This window comes from Falco biarmicus, chromosome 5, assembly GCF_023638135.1.
Source record: "Falco biarmicus isolate bFalBia1 chromosome 5, bFalBia1.pri, whole genome shotgun sequence".
NCBI classification, from domain to species: Eukaryota; Metazoa; Chordata; class Aves; order Falconiformes; family Falconidae; genus Falco; species Falco biarmicus.
This window is the reverse complement of record NC_079292.1, coordinates 89387417-89405486: the sequence shown is the minus strand read 5'-3', so window position 1 is coordinate 89405486 and position 18070 is coordinate 89387417. Positions and strand designations below refer to the sequence as shown.

The window sequence follows — 18070 nt, the reverse complement described above, 5'->3', positions numbered from 1 at the left end:
GAAGATGAACCTGAGCTCAGCAGAGGAGCGACTCCTCTGCCTCCTGCCCTCTCCCTCCCCTCTGCAGAACAAAAGGATACCCAGCAACTGGGTGCAAGCGGAAAACAATGGGATTCCTTGAACGTGCTTTGCAGTTTTTATATATAGGTGGAGGGCAGTGGCTTAGTGCTGACTGAACAGAGTGCACACCGTATTGTCTGGCTTATTCCCTGAAGGGATTTCCGAAATCCTTTCAAAATCTGCCCACCCTTACAAAGAGATGTGCAATTGTGTGTTCTTTCTCATACAACTACTAATTTGCATGTATAAGTAACATTGTGCGGATTCTGGGAGTGAGAAACACAAATCTGTAGAAGTAAACTGGGGGTGGTGTTGCAGTTCAGATGCTTTCAGGTTAGGTTTAAACCACATTTATCTTCCATGTGGAAGTGCTGGGGTGGGGAACCACCACCAAAACTCATACAGTGCAGGGGAGGGGAACCTGTCCGGCTCCCCTCAGCAGGAACTGGCTGATCTTTTAAGCTCGTCAGAGGGCTGCTGTTCATGTCTTGTAAAATGCCGTCTGCGCTGCTGGTCTGACCCTTAACCAGCCATGTGCAGTGAGCTGCTGTTCCTGAATGTGTTCGGCAGTGCCATTTTTAACAGTTTAATTGGAGTGAACTCTTTTCCCTGTTGAAGTATCGCTAAGTTGGAGAAAGGTGCTTGAATTTTGTGAAAAACTGTACAAGGTAATTTAATTTTTGACACTGGGATTGGAGCATGAACTGAATTGCCAGCAAGAGACTACTGAAGTTGGAGCAAGGGCCACAAAGATGAGTAAGGGACTGGAGCACCTCTCATGTGAGAAGAGGTTGCAAGAGCTGGGACTATTCAGAGAAGGCTCAGGTCTCATCAGTGTGTATAAATACCTGGCAGGAGGGAATGAAGAAGAAACAGCTAGGCTCTTCTCAGTGTGCCCACTGATGGGAAAAGAGGCAGCAGCACCAGGTAAAACACATGAAACTTCATTTGAATGCAAGAAAACTCTTTGGCTTTTTTACTGTGAGGGTGGTCAAAGATTGGAGCGGGATGCCGGAAGAAGTTGTGAAGACTGCTTCTGTGGAGATGCTGAAACCTAGCTGGACATGGTCTTGAGCAACCTGCTCCAGCTGACCCTGCTTGAGCAGAGGCATTGGACCAGAAGCTCCCAGGAGAAGGGAGGTCCCTTCCAACTTAAACAGTTCTGCAAAAGTTTTGTTGTTTTGTTCCCTGCGCTAGATTAACTTACTAGTTACACAGATCAGCTTCAGTTGTCTCCATATCTGATAGGTTATACCGCAGCCTTCGTTGCCACATGAATATGAAGTGTTCCTAAACCATTTGCCTTTTTTCCTCTCTTCTTTCTAGGTTCTGGGAACGCCTACAAGGGAGCAAATTAGAGAAATGAATCCAAACTATACCGAATTCAAATTCCCTCAGATTAAGGCACATCCATGGACTAAGGTGAGTCTGTATGAACTGAATAATAAAGACATGGGCTGAAAGTAAAAATTCACAGAGTTCAGTTTGTTCGGTGGCTTGGTGGCTTTCAGTCTAAACTGGGTGCCTTTAAGCTGGGGACCTGGTAACTCTTGGTGTAGATAAGAAGAAGGTATGGAAGCAGTGCACTATAATATCTGGGGGTCTGGGGGGCTTTGAGGTTGCCTACAGGTTTGTTGTTTTTTTTGTTGTGTGTGTGTGTATTTGGTTTTTTTAACAATGGGGGGTGTACGTGTGTGTTTATATCAGGTTGCTATACGTCTAAATCCTGTCATACTATAAACTGAGATGCCCAAGTCACCTACAAATGGGAAATGTTCTGGTGATAACATGTGATGCTTTTTTTGTGATGCTGTTACGTAATATGATGAGGGCTGACAGTCACTTTCTTAACTGGTTCTCTGATAGATCTTGTTATGTTTGTACTCCTATAGGCGTGCTGTTGAGGGGGGTTGTTTTTTCTTGGGGTTACTTCTTAAGACTTCTTGTTATCTGTCTTTCACAAGGAGATACTATTGCAGTGCATGCAGACAGTATTATAATGTCCGTGGTCAAAGAGGAAACCACTAGCATTGAAACAAATACATTGCCATGCAATTAAGGTGTCTTCCACATATCGAGGAATGATGAATATTTGACTTGGGGCACGGTAACAATTAATCTTTTAATGAGCCTCTTGGATGTGGAATAAGTTAAATATTTGAGTTTTAAGAAATTGAAACTTGGGTAGTTAAGATTTTCATTTTGCTGCTTGAGAAATGTCTGATAGTCACAGTATATTCTCACCATGTCTTGATGGTTCAGGTGTCCTTCTACTAAGGAAGGAGTCGGTATGGGTGGAAGGCTTGCGTTTCTAGCTGAGCACATGTCCAGGTCAGACTCTTCTGGACAAAATGCTTTGTGGCAGTAGAAAGTCTGGATAAACTAACTAGAGCTAATGGATAGCATGCCACGTACCTGACAGGTGCATGCCAGGCCAGGTACTGCAAGTCACTATTTTTGTGATGCTCTCCAGTGAGTTACGTACCACTTCAATTCTCCTTTTCCCCAGTAATCCCTGGTTTGCATCTGTGTATCAGAGTTTCTTTCTGCATGTTGGTTAAGTGATTTGTAATTATATGAGAGGTCAGTAAATCCAATGAGGCTTTTTAATACCTTATGTTAACAGGGGGAAAAATTATGGCAATTAAGTCCCTGAGAGCGGTCTCTTAGTTTTGAATTGCATTATGGTACACATCACAAGAATAAGTCCAAAAGCCTTATAGCACTGAATATTAGGGTCACACCTGAATTCCTGCAGTGAAGGTGTTTGGATTGGGGGGGGTTAAATTAATATGCAGCGTAGTAGGAATGCCAGTAGGAGAGGTGTACCATAGGACACAGAGTTAGGCATCTAAGCTAGCTATGCAACTTACCTTGTGCCTGAATAGTCTTAAGAGTATGCACTTGGTAGCCTGTTAGACCACAACAGAGATCTTTTGTCAAATGGAAGCTTCAAGAAAAAACTGAGACTTCCTTCTATTTATATGAATGGGTTTTCACTCGTTCTAAAGGATCACAAGCGAAACTAAGTCAGTTACAGAGAATTGAGAGGAGCTTGCCAGAAAATCGAATCTGCATTCTCCATTAGAGCACAATTAGTTTTGGAGAGCTGTGCTTGCAACGTAGCTTCTCATTCTCAAGCCATTCTGCACACAACTCTTCCTGACATCAGCTGGGTGTAGAACAGCATTTAAACCAGTTTATTACAAGTGGGTTACGTGATGCCTCACTTATGAGATCTGTACTTTTATTATACAAATGCTGTACTAGCAAAAGGGATTATCCAGCATGGCATTGATAATGATGCTCATCCTCTCAGTGTATTGTGTCTAAAGATCCTTTCACCATTTTGGACATGTCGAGCAGAGAAAGATTTAAGTAGTAGCAGCATTATGTAGAATTGATCTTCCTTGCCCAGCTGATTGATACAATACCTGATGGCACATCAGTGGGCATGTGCATCCTCTTGGAGCTTCTGTGTCTTAGAGTTGAAAAGCATGGGAGAAAAAGCACCCCTGAATTCTGGCTGTTTAATGAGCAGAAAAGGAATGACTGAAGAAGTGGAAGCGGAAATGGTTTTTTGCTACAACTGTGTCTGTAACCAGAGGGTTAACAGTTGCCAGCGGGACTTGAACTTTGAAGTTTCAGCCTCAAAAGTACAAACCTTTGCCATCTAAGCTAAAGAATTATGAAGGTTTCAGTAGCTAGAAGGTTGTTATTTTTGTGGACTAGCTGTATCCAGAGGGCTCAGCAGACAGAAGTTAAGGGGTTTTTGTGTGGCAGAACTTCCAGGCAGCTTGTTTTCAGCATGTTTGAGAGAAAATTGCTGAGAACGTGGTTACCCCCTGTCAGAAGGGCATTCTCCTTGTTGCTTTGTGTTGTTCAATACGACAAAGGTATTTTTCAAAGTTGAGGGGTTTGTAGGCCCTACTTGGAGTTATTCATGCAGTGGAGACACCCAGTGAAGGTGCATGTTTAGCTGCTGTCTAGATGTTTAACCTCTTCTATGCAGTCTGGAACTGGTTGTATCCAGGCCAATAATCTATACAAAATAAGGTCCGTGATTCACTCTTGTTTTCAGGGAGCTTTCTTGGTCTGCAGAAGTGTGTGTAGATGACAGTTAAGAATTTTCTTTGGAAGCTGCAGTACCTATAGGTTGCATCTGAAGTTCCATGGTGCGGACTTCTGTTGAATGCACCTGGTTCTGGTCTGCTCTCTAGGTATTTTGGGCAGGCATAGATACATTATTTTCCTACTCAGTATTGCTGTGGTGGTGTGATCTGCTATGTTTACTGTAACCTACTAGGTGAAAAAGAATAGTTGGTTGGTGCTGTAGGTTCTGAAATAGGGTCTGGGTATTTTAAAGAACTGGAGAAATTGTTTGAGACTGAACAAGGATGAGTCCGTGGAGTGTTGTTTCCCACATTCATTCAATTTCAGGCTTAAATTGGAATTTTGGGCACAAGTTTTATGGAAATGGGAAGTCTGCCTTCATAGATGTATAATTTTGGGTAGAAATGGATTGGTATCATCCGAATACAGTATTGATATTCAATGTGATGTAGTAATATGAAGAAAGCAATCTCAAACTAACAAGGGTGCCTCTTCATAGATTAGGTGAAAAGTCAAGTTAACACTAAAAATATTTTTCTTTGCTGCAACAGTAGTGCAAGTTCACAGTGCAAACTGTTCTCAGACTGGTTTTTCAATCTGGTGACGACTTGAGGTAGAAGTACTTTTGAAACTCAAGAGCTGGAGTCTCTTGTTGTAAAACATAGAGACCTCCCTCTCCTCTCCGGATAGTTCTGTGCTGCCCAAGCATGTGTGTGTTTTTATACCAGTTACGTGCATGATGCAGAAGATGGGAGTTCAGTATGTCCCTGGCTAGCAAAAGAAAAGAGAATATGAACATTCTAGGAATCTTTCACAGTTCTTCCAACACAGGACTTCTCTCTTCTTCTCCTCTGGCACCCCACACCCACAACTCCAGCCCCAAAAAGAGGAATCTGGGATATTTTGGTTCTTTGGCAGGGGTCCTCTTCAAAATACCAGCATGTTTAATTTAGTAACATCGTCTTTTCATCCAGACCTCCATTTGTTTTCGCTTAGTGTAGAACGTTTTGTATTCATGGAGGTGCATTCTGCTGTTTATCTGCCTTGGTCTGTGAGTAAGTAGCACTGAGTTTTGTAAGAGAAGCAAGGTTTTGCAGGGGTGGGAACATCTTTGAGTGATGGAGTTGGAAAAAAAATAGGTAGGCTTTTAGACACGCAATCACATTTTCAGGTTTATCTTGGGTTGGAAAACCTGACCATTTTTTTCCAGCTGTTTCAGCTCATCAAATAAGTTACTACCCTTTCTGGTGGCTTTGCTGCTGCTGGTTTTACTAGGTCAGAACTTTCCTTCTGGGTCTTTAAGCTACCACAGCTCCTTGAGCCACCTTTCTTCTTGGCAGTGCAGTCTGATCTCTGCTACTAATCTTTATACTTGTTTCTCTTCTTCTGACTAAGCTTTATCTATACTTTATAACTGTGTGACTGGAAACCCAAGAAGAAAATCCAAGATCAGGTGCCAGGTTATACATCACAGGGCTGTTAAAGTTCAGCTTTGGCAATTGGCTTTCTCTGAAGCTTTTGGCCCTTTTGGAGGAGGGGGCAGGGACAGTGGGGTGGCTGATGAAAGGTCTGAGTGCATCCTTCATGAGCTTGTGTTAGGTAGGTGCTGCTTACCATGGGCTCGTTACAGCTGGCCTTTATCCTAGCATTACTCAAGTGCTACCTTCAGATCTCACAACCTTTGGGTTACGAAAAACAAAGACAGTGCTGTGATTATTTGCAGAAATACGGAAGATGTCAGTGTGTGAAGGCCCACCTCTCCCCTTACATCCAGCTAGTAAAGGATCTCATTTGAGTAAGATCGTAGTGTATGCAATATAATTATGTAGTTTAGGCCTCTTATGCATGGGGGAGATGTCTCGTTAGTATTTCGCGCACCCCCCCCCCCCCCCCCCCCCCCGAAGTACTTCCACGTGTTTGCCAGTAATGACAGTGTAATGAACTGAGTTATCTACTGAGCTACAAGCACACCTGTGGTTCTTGATGGCAGAACAACACAACAGGTTATATCAGCAAAGGCTGTTTTCTTTAGTCAGATCAGAACCTCTGCCTTGTCTCCATTGTGTAGAGACAGAGCAGTTTCCACTGCAGGCAGCTCTTTAAAATTGTCAGCACATCTCTTTAGTGTGGTGTGGTTGCCTTTGTTTCTGCTGCTCTCAAGATACTTGCAAGATTGTTCACACATGCAAGCACTTTTAACATAGTTGGTGAAACAAGTTTGAATGTACTCAAAAGAATGGTTTCATTCACTCCCAGTTCTATAGCTAGGTGGTGTGTGAATCATAATTTCCAAGTCCGTGTTGGGATGAAAAAAGACAGGAGTCATATGTTTAACAGTGGGAGAGAAAGAGGGAGACGCTGTCATGTCTACATTGATTTTGAGCATCTCTGCCCTTCTGCAGTGCTCTCTTGTGGGTGAATACATGAGGACTTCTCTCTGCAGTACTTGCCATTAACAATAAAGTTGCAGCAGATTAGGGCAGGCCCCCTCTCGACTTCATAAACGCTTTCTTTTTTCTTTTTTTCCTTTTTTGTTATTTATACTCTTCAGCACGCTCTTCTGTCTGTGTTTTCAAGGCAAACTATTGTAGCAGAGGAAAACAGTGTCAAAGATGAAACTTCAGGCTCAAGCTCATCCATTCTGGCACTTTTCCAAAGCAGCTGGCCACTCCTGGCTGCAGCTGAAGTTGTGCAGATCCACAGTTGGTTGTATTATAGAGCAGCTTTGAATATAGACTTTAGGATCCGTGTTTCTACCTGTATTATGAAATAATTACTGCTAATATTATAAAATACTTCACAAATATTTTAGTCTGAGTATTGTCTGTGTGTTTATTCTTTGTATATGTTTACCATACGAGTCACTTTACCTTGAATGTTGAGTTTTTCTGTGCTGGTAGCAGGCAGTCCTGTTGTCTTCCCCACGCTCTGTGACTGGGACGTGAAGAGTCTGGTCTCTCTCATTAGCATGTTTTTTCACCCTGCAGAATCAGTTTCATGTCTTCATCCTGGCCTACTCCTGCTCTCCTGGTTCTTGTCTGGTTTTTAAGCAGATTGTTTTGCTTGTAATGCTTCCAAAGTGACTGCTCATACTGTAGATTCAAGGAAGAATACCAAACAGTAAAATGGATAAATAGACAGCTCGTTTTGTCACTTCTAATTATAACTGATGGAAAAAGAAAGCAAAAATTCTCTTGTCAGAAATCTTGTAAGTGGACTTGCATTTGAATTAAAGCTGAAAATGCAAAGTCTTCTGAGACTGGGGTCTGATCTTTTGTAGAGCTACAAAGGTACAGTAGAGATGAGATGTTTCTTTGGGTGCGGTTTTGTAATCGGCACAAGTTCTCACATTCATAGGTTCTCCACCTCCAACCTGCATATTCCTGACACCTCCCTTCTGCATTATTGTTTGTACGGTAGCAAAACCTCTTGAAGAACACCAGTGTCCAGGATTTGGATCACCTTTCTTACCTAGCTGACCATTCGGCCCTGACCACGAGTGTTGGGACAGGGGAACAGGGCAGACCTGCATGGCCAGGAGAAGGGCAGAACTGTCTTTTCCAGCATGAACTGGAGGTGATTTGTCCCGTTGTGAAACCATGCCCTGACCTCTTTCTGAAGAGTACAGTTCTGGTTTTCACTTGGTGTGTAATGACTTTTCAAGCAATGAGTGAAAACGGCTCTGCTGGAGACTAACTTAAACGAAAAAAACACAGGGTATTTTGCCAAGTTCATGTTTCCCAGCTTCTTTTGTAGGAGCAGTGATTTTTTGACAGTGTAAATATCATATCTTCATCTAAAGCGTGAGAAAATAAGCCAGGTTTGTTGGGTGGTAAATTACCCTGCCTCTGCCCAATTTGTATGCAGTAAAGAAAGTACTGCTTAACAATAAATGAGTGAGCACTGATGTAACATTAAGACATGATTTACATCAGTGCAACTATGGAAATCAAATGCTGAGTTTAACATGTCTTCTGCAATACACCATCTGTTTAGCCATCCCATTGCCACACATCTGTCTAGGCTGCTCGTAGCGGCTGTCCCATTGAGGCTGAGAGCACTTCCAGAGGTAGATTTTGGGGGTTTCTCTCTGAGAAGAAGGGGAGCTGTTTTGTTCTGCTTAGCTTTGTTGCTTTCCTTTAGAGCTTGGCAGAAGCAGAGCACATGCACTGGTTAATAAATGCTAGCTCGTTCTGTCTCTGCCGGGTCCTCAGTGGAAGGAGCCCAGTAACAAGTGTGTGGTCTCAACAAGAAGTAGCTTTGGAGACAGGTTCCTGGTCCCGTTCCCAGTTCTGTGTTGGCTCATTTGTAAGCCACTTAACCCTTCTGTCTTGATTTCATTTCCCCCTATCTGTGTAAGTGCCATCTGACAGGGATTCTTGTCTAATAAGGCATTTATTGTTTCTGAGCCGCTTTTTAGAAAAGACACAGCAGGATTTAATCAGAGAAGGAAGTTGGGAGGCTTATATATATACTTTGCAATACCTCCCAACACCAGCCTCTCTTGTGTACTTTTTTAACCTTCATTTGTATCGCGTGAGTTTTATGCACTTCAAAATAGCCAAGTGGTGTATTTCAGAAATCCCGCTCTGAAATTCTCAGGCCCTCGGTCCCAAGGGCAGAGCTTCAGACACAGCTTTGGGTTTCCTTGTGTCAGGTAGAGCTCAGTGCATACGTTGCTGTCTTGCCTACGTCTCTTCCCTCTCCTTTTGTGTTTGGGAATGTGTCATGTTTATCATAAACCTTCTTCCGTTAAACTTGCGTGACCGAAATACAGCTTCACGTCGTGGAGTCGTGGTAATAGTCTTGTGTGATTGCATTTTTAAAAAGTTGATTTGAGGGTCCTGTCCGACATCTGATGAGTTTACTTGTAAAGAGTACAAGCTTTTGGTTGAAGGGAGGAGCTCCCTCTCTTACCTAATGTTCATGTGCCATCAAAAATGTGCTTACAAACTGAAAGGAGATGTGCACAGACTGTCAGCCTGAATCAGTGGTGTGGGTGGTTCTTGGCAAAGCATATGAGTCTCTGAAAGCTGGTGAGGAAATTTTTAACCGTGGTGTCACAAACTTGATGCGTTAGCAACAGATGTCATTTTCATAAGCCTCTGCTCTCTTAGGGAGCACAGCATGCCAGCAGTATTCACAATCTGCATGCGAAACGCACAGTGGTTGATGGCATGAAATCATGTCTCATAATACACGCTGGCTAGAAGAGCACCTTGGTGTCACATTGTGAAGCTTTGGCTTTGGGGCTTAATTAGACCAAGACGACGGAGCTCCGTGTTGTGCATGGAAAGTCTGTTTGAAGAATGTCAATGAACTGAAAGTCAGAGCAACCATTCTGTTAAAACAATACTTAGTTCTTGCCCCATGTGGTTTTATTTGAGAGCTGAATGCTGATGTGTGTGAAGTGAAATAGGAGAATCCTGCGCTTTCCATCCCTTTTCTTTCGTCTTTCCACACGTGCAAAAAAATAAAGTAAAATTCAGAAGGGGCATGAACTCCGCTACACTGGTAGGAACAACTTCAAATTTGTAAAAGAAAACGTGACCACGCTGCTAGTGCACAAAGGCTTCATCTGAGCTGAAGTCGCTTGGGGATGAGAGCTGCCTAGTGCACCAGGGGGTTTTAAGCCTGGCGATTGTTTTTGAAACGTTGAAGAAAGTGGTAGTTCCAGAAAAATGAAAGGGGAGTAACATTAAAAAGTTTGCATTGATAGCAGCGTAACTTAGGAAGGAGAGAGGAGTGTGCCTGGCCTGGCTGCCTGGCTGTTACGGGCTGTCAGTATTCCAGCATCACCAGCATGCCTGAACAAAGAACTTGCACTGGTCCCTCAGCTTTTTGGTGAGGTATAGATTGAAGGGGATGGGAAGGGGGGTGGGGGGGTGGGGTGGGGGTGGGGTGGGACAAAACCTGAAGAAAAGTACCAAAAGCTGTGGCTTTGGATGAGTCGGCATTTCCATTTGACATGATCATTCAGAGATTTTTGTAATTCATCCAAAAAGGAAAAAAAAAAAAAAGCCCAACCAACCCAAACCAGCAACCTGGGTCTCAGCCTGAAATTCATTTGCTTTGCAGAAACAAGAGGTTTTGAGTTATGCAAGTGCAAATTTTCCTTAAAGATTATTGTATGTAAAGCCTTTTTTTTGCATTTGTTTATCTCCAAAACAGGTTCATTTTTTAAAATGAAAACTTGAGCCTTCGGTCCCTCCTGTGGACAAATAGCCTTACACAAGGTCTTGTTTCATTTTAGAAAAATGAATTGCTGCGCCGGTGGGGTAGTATTTGATTGCTTTAAAAGTTCCTGTCAGTGTTTTATTTTTGTTTTTTGTTTGTGGACTTGCTGTGCCTTTTGCCCGGCCATATTTAGTCTGCATACTAAATGTTAGTCTGCCCAAACACTTTACTTTGTGCACTTAGCTTTTTTCCTTTTTTTTTCTTTCTCCTTTTTTCTTTGTTTTTTCTTTTTTTTTCTTTTGCTTTCACCCAATGTATTTTAGACCAAGACAGACTTTGCTCCGATGGGCCGGATTTTAGTCCGTGCACTAAATTTTAGTCCGCAGACTAAAAAATAATCCGCGGATTATTTACTAAATCAATTCCCTCACTGAGAACTACAGAGACCTTCAACTCCTGCCGAGTCCTACGCGCGAGGGGCTTCATGGCTCGCCAGTCCCGCTGTCTGTCCGTCCTCCCACCCCTTCCCACCACGGAGTGCCGGCCCGGCATCGCCTTGGCATCGGCACCCCGTGGCATGGAAGTGCTGGCGTTACCCACGGCCGGGGGCGGCAGCCGCTCCTGTAGTTCTCGGTGGGCGAATTGGACAGCTTTCCCGGTGGAACTGTGTTGAATGGGAAGAGCTAAAAGACCACAGGGGGGTTTGCTTTTATTTCTTAGGGCGTTATTCAAAAGGGAGGCGGGAGGGGACAAATTGAGGGGAAAAAAAAATAATTCTTAAGTAACGGGTGCGACGGGTATGAGGGGGAATAAACCCGCAATAGAGAGAAATTCAGTCCATACCCGCACTCCTGAGGTGGTACGTCCAGTTCCTGAAGGATCCTAAAGAGATAACGCCAGCAAACAAAATCCAGTGGTGGGGGAAGTCAATCCAAAATGGAGAATAATCCGCGGCGGCCTGAGGCACTCGTAGCTCACACAAATTAAAAGCATCCAAATTCAAAGTACAGATCTCGACTTTTACTTTCTCTTCAGCACAAATTATAAATTGCTAGGGGTTTGGTTTTTTGGAAAAAAAAGAAAAAGAAAAAAAAAACCCAAACAACCAAACAAAATCCCCCAAAAGTTTACATTGTGCCTGTGGGACAGATTTACAAGTGGGATGCACCTTTGGGGACAAACTGATCTGGCCCCGTTGTCTGTGGATGTTTCTATCCAGGACCGAGGACTGAAAGATCTTTATGATGGGAATTTCAATTACCCTTTTAGTTCGAGTTAGAGTTTTGATTTCGATTTTTTTTATTTTTTTTAGTAAATGCACTGGCATTGGAACATAAATTTAATACAGAAATGTTTCTATACTATGCCTCACCATTGCACAATCGATTTTTTTGGCATACACTGTGGTGAAGTTGGACTTGCTGCTATGGAGACTGATGTTTAAAGTTTCTAATTGTATAAACATTTTCTATGTCCCCCACACCATGGTTTTCTTATAATATTGGCTATATTTTTCCTTGCTGGACTATTCTCTTTTGGATTGACTCCCCCTGTTTGGATTATTTCACTGCATTATCATCTTTAGGACTCGTCAGGAACAGGACATTTCACCTCAGGAGTACGGGTATGTACTTAAACATTTTTTCAAATTACTAGGCCTAGCCTTGCGAAAAAAAAAATGCTAGAAGTGGAATATTTTGAGTTCAGACCACATCCTTGAGGCAGCAGCCAGGCAAATCAGTGTAACAGAAGGTAATGGAGATGGGCACAGACCTGTAACTCACTTCATGTGTTAGTCATCACTTGTTGCAGGGAGAGGCCGTGTGAGGTCTTCTGATTTTTTTGATTTTTTTTCCCCCTCCCCTTCCTGGTTTGATGCAGTTAGGGCAGACCTTGGGAACCGCCTGCCCCCGGTGACCGATTCTGGATGGAAGGCAGGCTGAGCAGTTTGCACCAGGGCTTAGGACACAGATGTTAGGGTCACACTGGCTTGAAGATGAGGAGTTTCAGAGTGGACAAGTGACTACTCCTTTTACAGAAGGAGATCTGCTCAAGACAAGGGCTTGTCGTCTTTGCCTTAAGGAAAAAAAAGTCTTTTCTTTTTCATATCTGTATAGTAGCCGATACGTGAGCTGTCCTGAGGGAAAACCACAGCTAAGAGTGAAGTACTTTAATTCCAGCTGTGGTAAATCAAGCCTGTTAAAACATCAGCGTGAAGGTGCATGAGGGAGGCTTCAGTAGTTTTACTTCATGTTAAATACCAAGCAGCTTCATTTCTGTGGATTTACCTCAAGACATACTCATTTATGCTACTTAGCATGGGGTAAAAAAAAAAATTTAAAGACACTTTTTTCTTTTTTCTTCCTTTTTTTTCCTCCCCCCCCCCCCCCCCCCAGTTGGAGACAGTCTTATATTTTGTTCAGGCCGTGCCGTGGGAGCGACACTTGCATCCCCTGTGGTCAGCGAGCCAAGCGCTGCCGGCAGCAGGCACACAGCCCCTTCGCATGACCGTGCGTTCACGGCACGACGGTCAGCACAAGTTCTCTGCCAGCAGCGTTAAGCTTAAAGCCTTTCTTTTGTCATCATAGGGCTCGTACGAAAACATTTTCTGTTTTGCAATAACCTAGTAGTAGAAAAAAAATCCTCCTCTGTCGGTACCTGGCTCTTCGACTCCCCGAGTGAGGATTCCCTGCCATGCAAGTTAGGGCAGCACGCACCGCAGCAAAACTAGGTGCTGCCGAGCCAGCTGGGCACCAAGGGGCAGCATTTAGTCCCCAGAGAACTTAGCGTTTGTGTGTGATCCTCATTCAAGAGAGCATATATGTCTTTGGTTTAAAACTTACTTAAGGAGTGCCTGTGCAAGTTCCTCATCTGTGATTAATTAACATGTCATGCACTGGGTTTGGGGGGGGTGTGTGTGTTATTTTTTTCTGCTCCTTCGTGCTGTGTGGCTTGGGTTCACCTGCACTGGTGCAAAAGCATTTTGGATGAGCTCAGTTTTTACCACAAATGCTGGCATCAGAACTTCACACTTGCACCCCCCCACTCCCTTTTCCCCAGCCTGCCTGTCACCCACAGCGCAGGGAGAGCAGAGTGCCTGAGGAGGCCACCCGGGTCACGTACATGATTAACTCATATTTTGCTTTTGACGTAAAGAGAAAGGAGGATGGGGGTGTGATTAGTGGTGGGTAGAACAGTTCTTAGAGGTTTAAAACAAAGCTGCAGTGAAGAACTTCTTGTAATCACTCAAGGTAAAAAAAATCAGTTAGAGTGAAATAGTTGGTTCTCTTGACACAGTTTTCAGCTGTCCTTACAAATACCAAATGTGCAGGAATTATCCCAATAAACTTATGAGAATGACTTGCCAGAATAAGGTCACGGAAGGAGTAACTTGCGAATTAGAGTTAGGCATTTCCTGCACCCCACCCGCGCTTTCCTTGTTGTTCTCCAAAGTTGAACAGCAGCCTCCATAGCAACAATCTGACCTGCCTGCCTGCAAAAGTCCGTGTTAGTGAGACTTGGTTCACTAGGCAAAGAAAAACCAACCCAAACCCATAGTGGGGCCTTATTCAGTTTTTACATCCAGTGAATCCTGCTCATTTGAACCTTCCTCCCCACCTTCACTCCACCCCATGTGCATGGCTGGTAGCACCTGTGTGTTTATCATGATTTTTGAATGAGTATCCCCTTCATTCTTAAAGTTGTTTTTCTGAGTGCGCTCTCATGAAGTCTCTTGCTGGCATTGCACCTTCACTGTCGTGCAAGGCGTTGCAATTAACCCTTTCTCAACCCCAGGAACTGGATTTTCCCATACTTACTTGGAGGACTTTGATTAGCACAAACCACAAGTTTGTTCCAGCTTGTTGGGCAACGAGAGGTTTAATTGCTCTGACTTGCTTCTGGTTGGCAAAGGAAAGAAACATACCCAGACAACCTGTTTCTCCTTGCTTGTTGTTTTGGTTTTATTTTTAGGTCTTCCGGCCCCGCACTCCACCAGAAGCAATTGCGCTATGTAGCCGTCTGTTGGAGTACACCCCCACTGCCCGCCTGACTCCCCTGGAGGCCTGTGCGCACTCTTTCTTCGATGAACTACGGGACCCAAATGTCAAGTTACCAAATGGGCGAGAGAAACCTGCACTCTTCAATTTCACCACTCAAGGTAGCCTGTGAGCATTGAAAGATCCCTTCTTTCGGGAGAAGCACTGGGATAAATGTTGGTTGTAATGCAGATGTCGCTCCCTAAGAAGTTAAAATCTGCGAGCAGGACTAAGGGTATTAAGCAGTTGTATATCCAGCCGTCTGTTTCAAAAAAGAGAGGAAAGGAACTTGGAGAAATGAGTTTTAGAGTTTTCAGATGCCTGGTGCCTTTGATTCAAATTTTGTGCAGGGTGGTTACTATTGGATTGCATCAAGAAGGTTTGCTTTTGCAGCTCAGTGTCTGCAGCCGAGCTGATGGTTTTGTGTGAAATAGCAGTCACCGGATATCAGTGGAGATTAGGTTATCATTTGGATATTAGTGGAGATTAGGTGATCATTTGGATATTAGTGGAGATTAGGTGATCATTTGGAGATGATCCTGCTCCTTCATACGTGAAACTTCATACCATAGCAAGGAGTAATGTGTATTAGGTTTGGCAGGACAGGTTGTAGTGTTGCTGCGTCCATTTTGGGTCTGGATGTGAGATAAATACAGAGGCTTCAGTGTCCAGATTTTATCTGCTGTACAGTTCATCTGGCATTACATTGGCTCGGTCATTTAGAAACTGTAAAAATGATGGACAACTAACTTTATTTGAAGCCAGACTGATATCAAATTTTAAAACCATGTATGTGGGTTTTTTCCACAGAAGTCAGAAATGTAAAACTGATATCCCCCCTAGAACAGTTTTGCCTGCCAAGACAGAGAATGTGAGAACTATGGCATACAAATATGCTATTAATTAATTTTGGAGCACTTTTTAAAGTTATTAGCTGCCAACTCTCACCCTTGGAGCAAGAATAGATCTGTGTGCCTTTTCTGTTTGAAAGTCTGAAACACCTTTTGGCTCAGTTAGCATCGATGTAATTTTTCAGACGCTTCAGTGTATGCAATGCCTGTCTGCCAAAATGTGAAACAGAGCCCTCTCCTTCAACATGTGGAGCCCTTTCATTTAAGAAAAAAAAAAGAAAAAAAAAAAAAAAAAAAAAAAAAAAAGGGTAAGGGGGAGAGGGCCAAAAAGCTTTATGTCTGTACAAAGTGATATTTTAAGCTGCCTGGAAATAAACTTCTGACTCGCTTTGAATAGCTGCATTGCAGAAGGTAAATATATTAAATATACTAAAATATTTCCAAAGCATGAATAGCTTAAACTGTTCAAGAAAATAGTTTGTGCTTCCAGGTCACTGTCCTCTGTGCTGATTCATCTATTGTTATGAAATTAGTACTTACGTTACAAGTCCTATTTACAGGTTACAATACTCCTGAATTGCCTTTTCTTCCCACTCTAAGGCCATCTTCAGCAGCTAAGATAATTTTGATCCCAGTATCTTGATACAGCTTCACCCCTGTTTTTGAAAGTATTTCTTATTGTTTCTTAATGATGTTAAGGTTGGGCTTATCTACTACATGAAAACAAGGATTTTAAAAAGGGTTGGAAAGCTCTATAGCAAGTCTTTTTTAAAAATCCTTAGGGGGAAAAAATAACTATGTATTGGGAATGTGTCCCTGGTGTGGCAGTGTGGAAACTGCTGGGTAAGCTACCCAAATGCTCAAGCAAATTTAAAGCTCCTCTTTTGCCATGCTGAGGAGCTGATGTGCTCTCCCCTTGCACAGTGACTCATGGGAATGGCAAGAGAAATCAGTTCCAGTGGAGCAATTTCCTTAAAATTCAAAAAATCAGGTTTCTCTCATTGGCAGGTGCCAGTTTCACCATCTGAAAAGGGAAGGCAGGACAGAGGCTGGTCGCTAACGCATTTCCAAATAAGCTATGTTGCAGATGACCAGCCAAATTAAAAAAAAAAAATAACCAGAGTTTTTTTAAATAAATTAATCTATTGCTTACCATGGTGATTTTAAGACCTTTGTGATTAATAAATGTGCAGCAGTGAGTTTTGTATAGCAGCAGTCCTGATTGCAACCTCAACATACACCAGAAGCTTTTGCTCCTCCTGTGACCGCTGTGTGGTCCTCACGCTCTGGCCAGACTGTGCAAGGTCCTGTCAGATGGGCTCGTCCAGAGCAGAACTCCCACCTGGGAAATAATCAGGTCACTGGGAATCAGATGATGACTCATGTTACATCATCTGTGGTAATTTAAAAAGTAATGAAAGACATCTTTTTGTTTTGAATGAGATTTGTTTTCAGCAGACAATATTAGGTTTTAGAAGTGTTTCATTTGGCTATATCCAGTTGCCTGAAACCCATAAAGTAGGAGGTTGCTGCAGAAGGCTTGAAGGCAAAACTGTTAGAAATAACAATGTAAATCTGACCATTAGTGCATTGGATTGATTTTCAGGAAGAACCTAAGCGTCATACTGAATCTGCTGATCTGGGCACTGATGCTGCTCAGATTAGGAAAAAAAAGCAGTGAGAGTACATGGAAGATAAAGATCGTGGTCTTTGGCTGCCAGCAGTAGTTGTGGGGCCTGTAGGTGCCTACTGGATTGTAGAGATGAGGTCTGTTGAAGAGGTTTGTCTGGTCATTCTTAATGCCTTGCCTGTAGGTTTCTCTTAGTTTTTAAAGAGATGTTATATGCTAACTGGGGTTTGAAAAAATTATTATGGCCAAGGAGGTATCCACTAGCCGTAGAGCTGCAGTTCAGTGGCTGTCAGATCTGCAAGACCCGCAATTTTTCTTTCAGAAGTGGAATTTTCAAACAATCTGTGAAATGACGAGTGTTTCCTGAGCTTCTTGTAACATGTTGGTGATTGTGCTGAGTCACAAACGTTACTGTCACTCCGTGTTGGCCATTAAAGACGGCAAAATTCTTCTGTGATTCAGCGCTTAGCAATGGTTATCATGCTTCTGGTGACAAATTGCTTTTTTTGCTAAAGTGTGGGTGGTTTTGTTTCACTTTTTTAAATGACCCTGGCTTGTGACCTTTAAAAAAAAGACTTGTGTGTATATATATATATATATATACACACACACACACGCACATATAAACCCTTCATTTCTAACCAGACTGTTTCAATGTGACCAGAAATTCCGAGTGCCATCTAGCTTTTTTAGGCAGAGTACTCCTGCTCAGGGCATGTGGAGGGGGGAAGAAAGAAAAATTATGAAACTTGTGCTGCTTCCAGCACTCCTCTAGGTTGAGGAGAAACTGCTGGAATAACTTGGGTTAAGTGAGGTAAGTTTCCATGACAAAGCAGACATGATACAAGACTAATTTTTCCAGGGGATTCTGGTAGTGTTGATATATCAAATGTTGTGATAGTGAAAAAGGGCACTGCACTCTTTCCCAGCATCAAGCATTTTCTTGTGTTTGGGGAATGAAAATGATCTGGTGTTCTAGGAAACCTGGAAATTTTCATTCTTGCTCCTTATTGGAGATGTCAGCTGGCTGCACATGGCATGACTGGATCAGGAGGAAGCCAGAGATGTTTTCCCAGCTAATGTGAATGGGTGTTGGATCTCATAAATGAATTGAAATGGCTGCTCTGTTCACATCATGGTATTGAAAACTTTGTCTGGATTGCCTTGATCACAGTACCTTCTTGCTTGTAATTAACGCAACC

General features: G+C 42.9%; 1 protein-coding gene and 1 long non-coding RNA gene across 5 annotated transcripts in view; both read left to right on the top strand.

Annotated features, from left to right (window-relative positions):
• GSK3B (glycogen synthase kinase 3 beta) overlaps positions 1–18070 on the top strand; it is a 157881-nt gene that overhangs the window by 124597 nt on the left and 15214 nt on the right. For 2 of the 4 annotated variants that reach the window (XM_056341507.1, XM_056341505.1), the window contains exons 8-10: positions 1387–1482; positions 11936–11974; positions 14323–14509. In XM_056341507.1, coding sequence (XP_056197482.1) covers positions 1387–1482; positions 11936–11974; positions 14323–14509 — 322 coding nt within the window. The remainder of the gene's footprint in view (positions 1–1386; positions 1483–11935; positions 11975–14322; positions 14510–18070) is intronic. The other 2 variants (XM_056341508.1, XM_056341506.1) reach the window with 1 other exon arrangement.
• Positions 14517–16355, top strand: LOC130150497 (uncharacterized). Its single transcript, XR_008822240.1, has 2 exons — positions 14517–14848; positions 14907–16355. It is a non-coding gene; the product is annotated as an uncharacterized LOC130150497 (long non-coding RNA).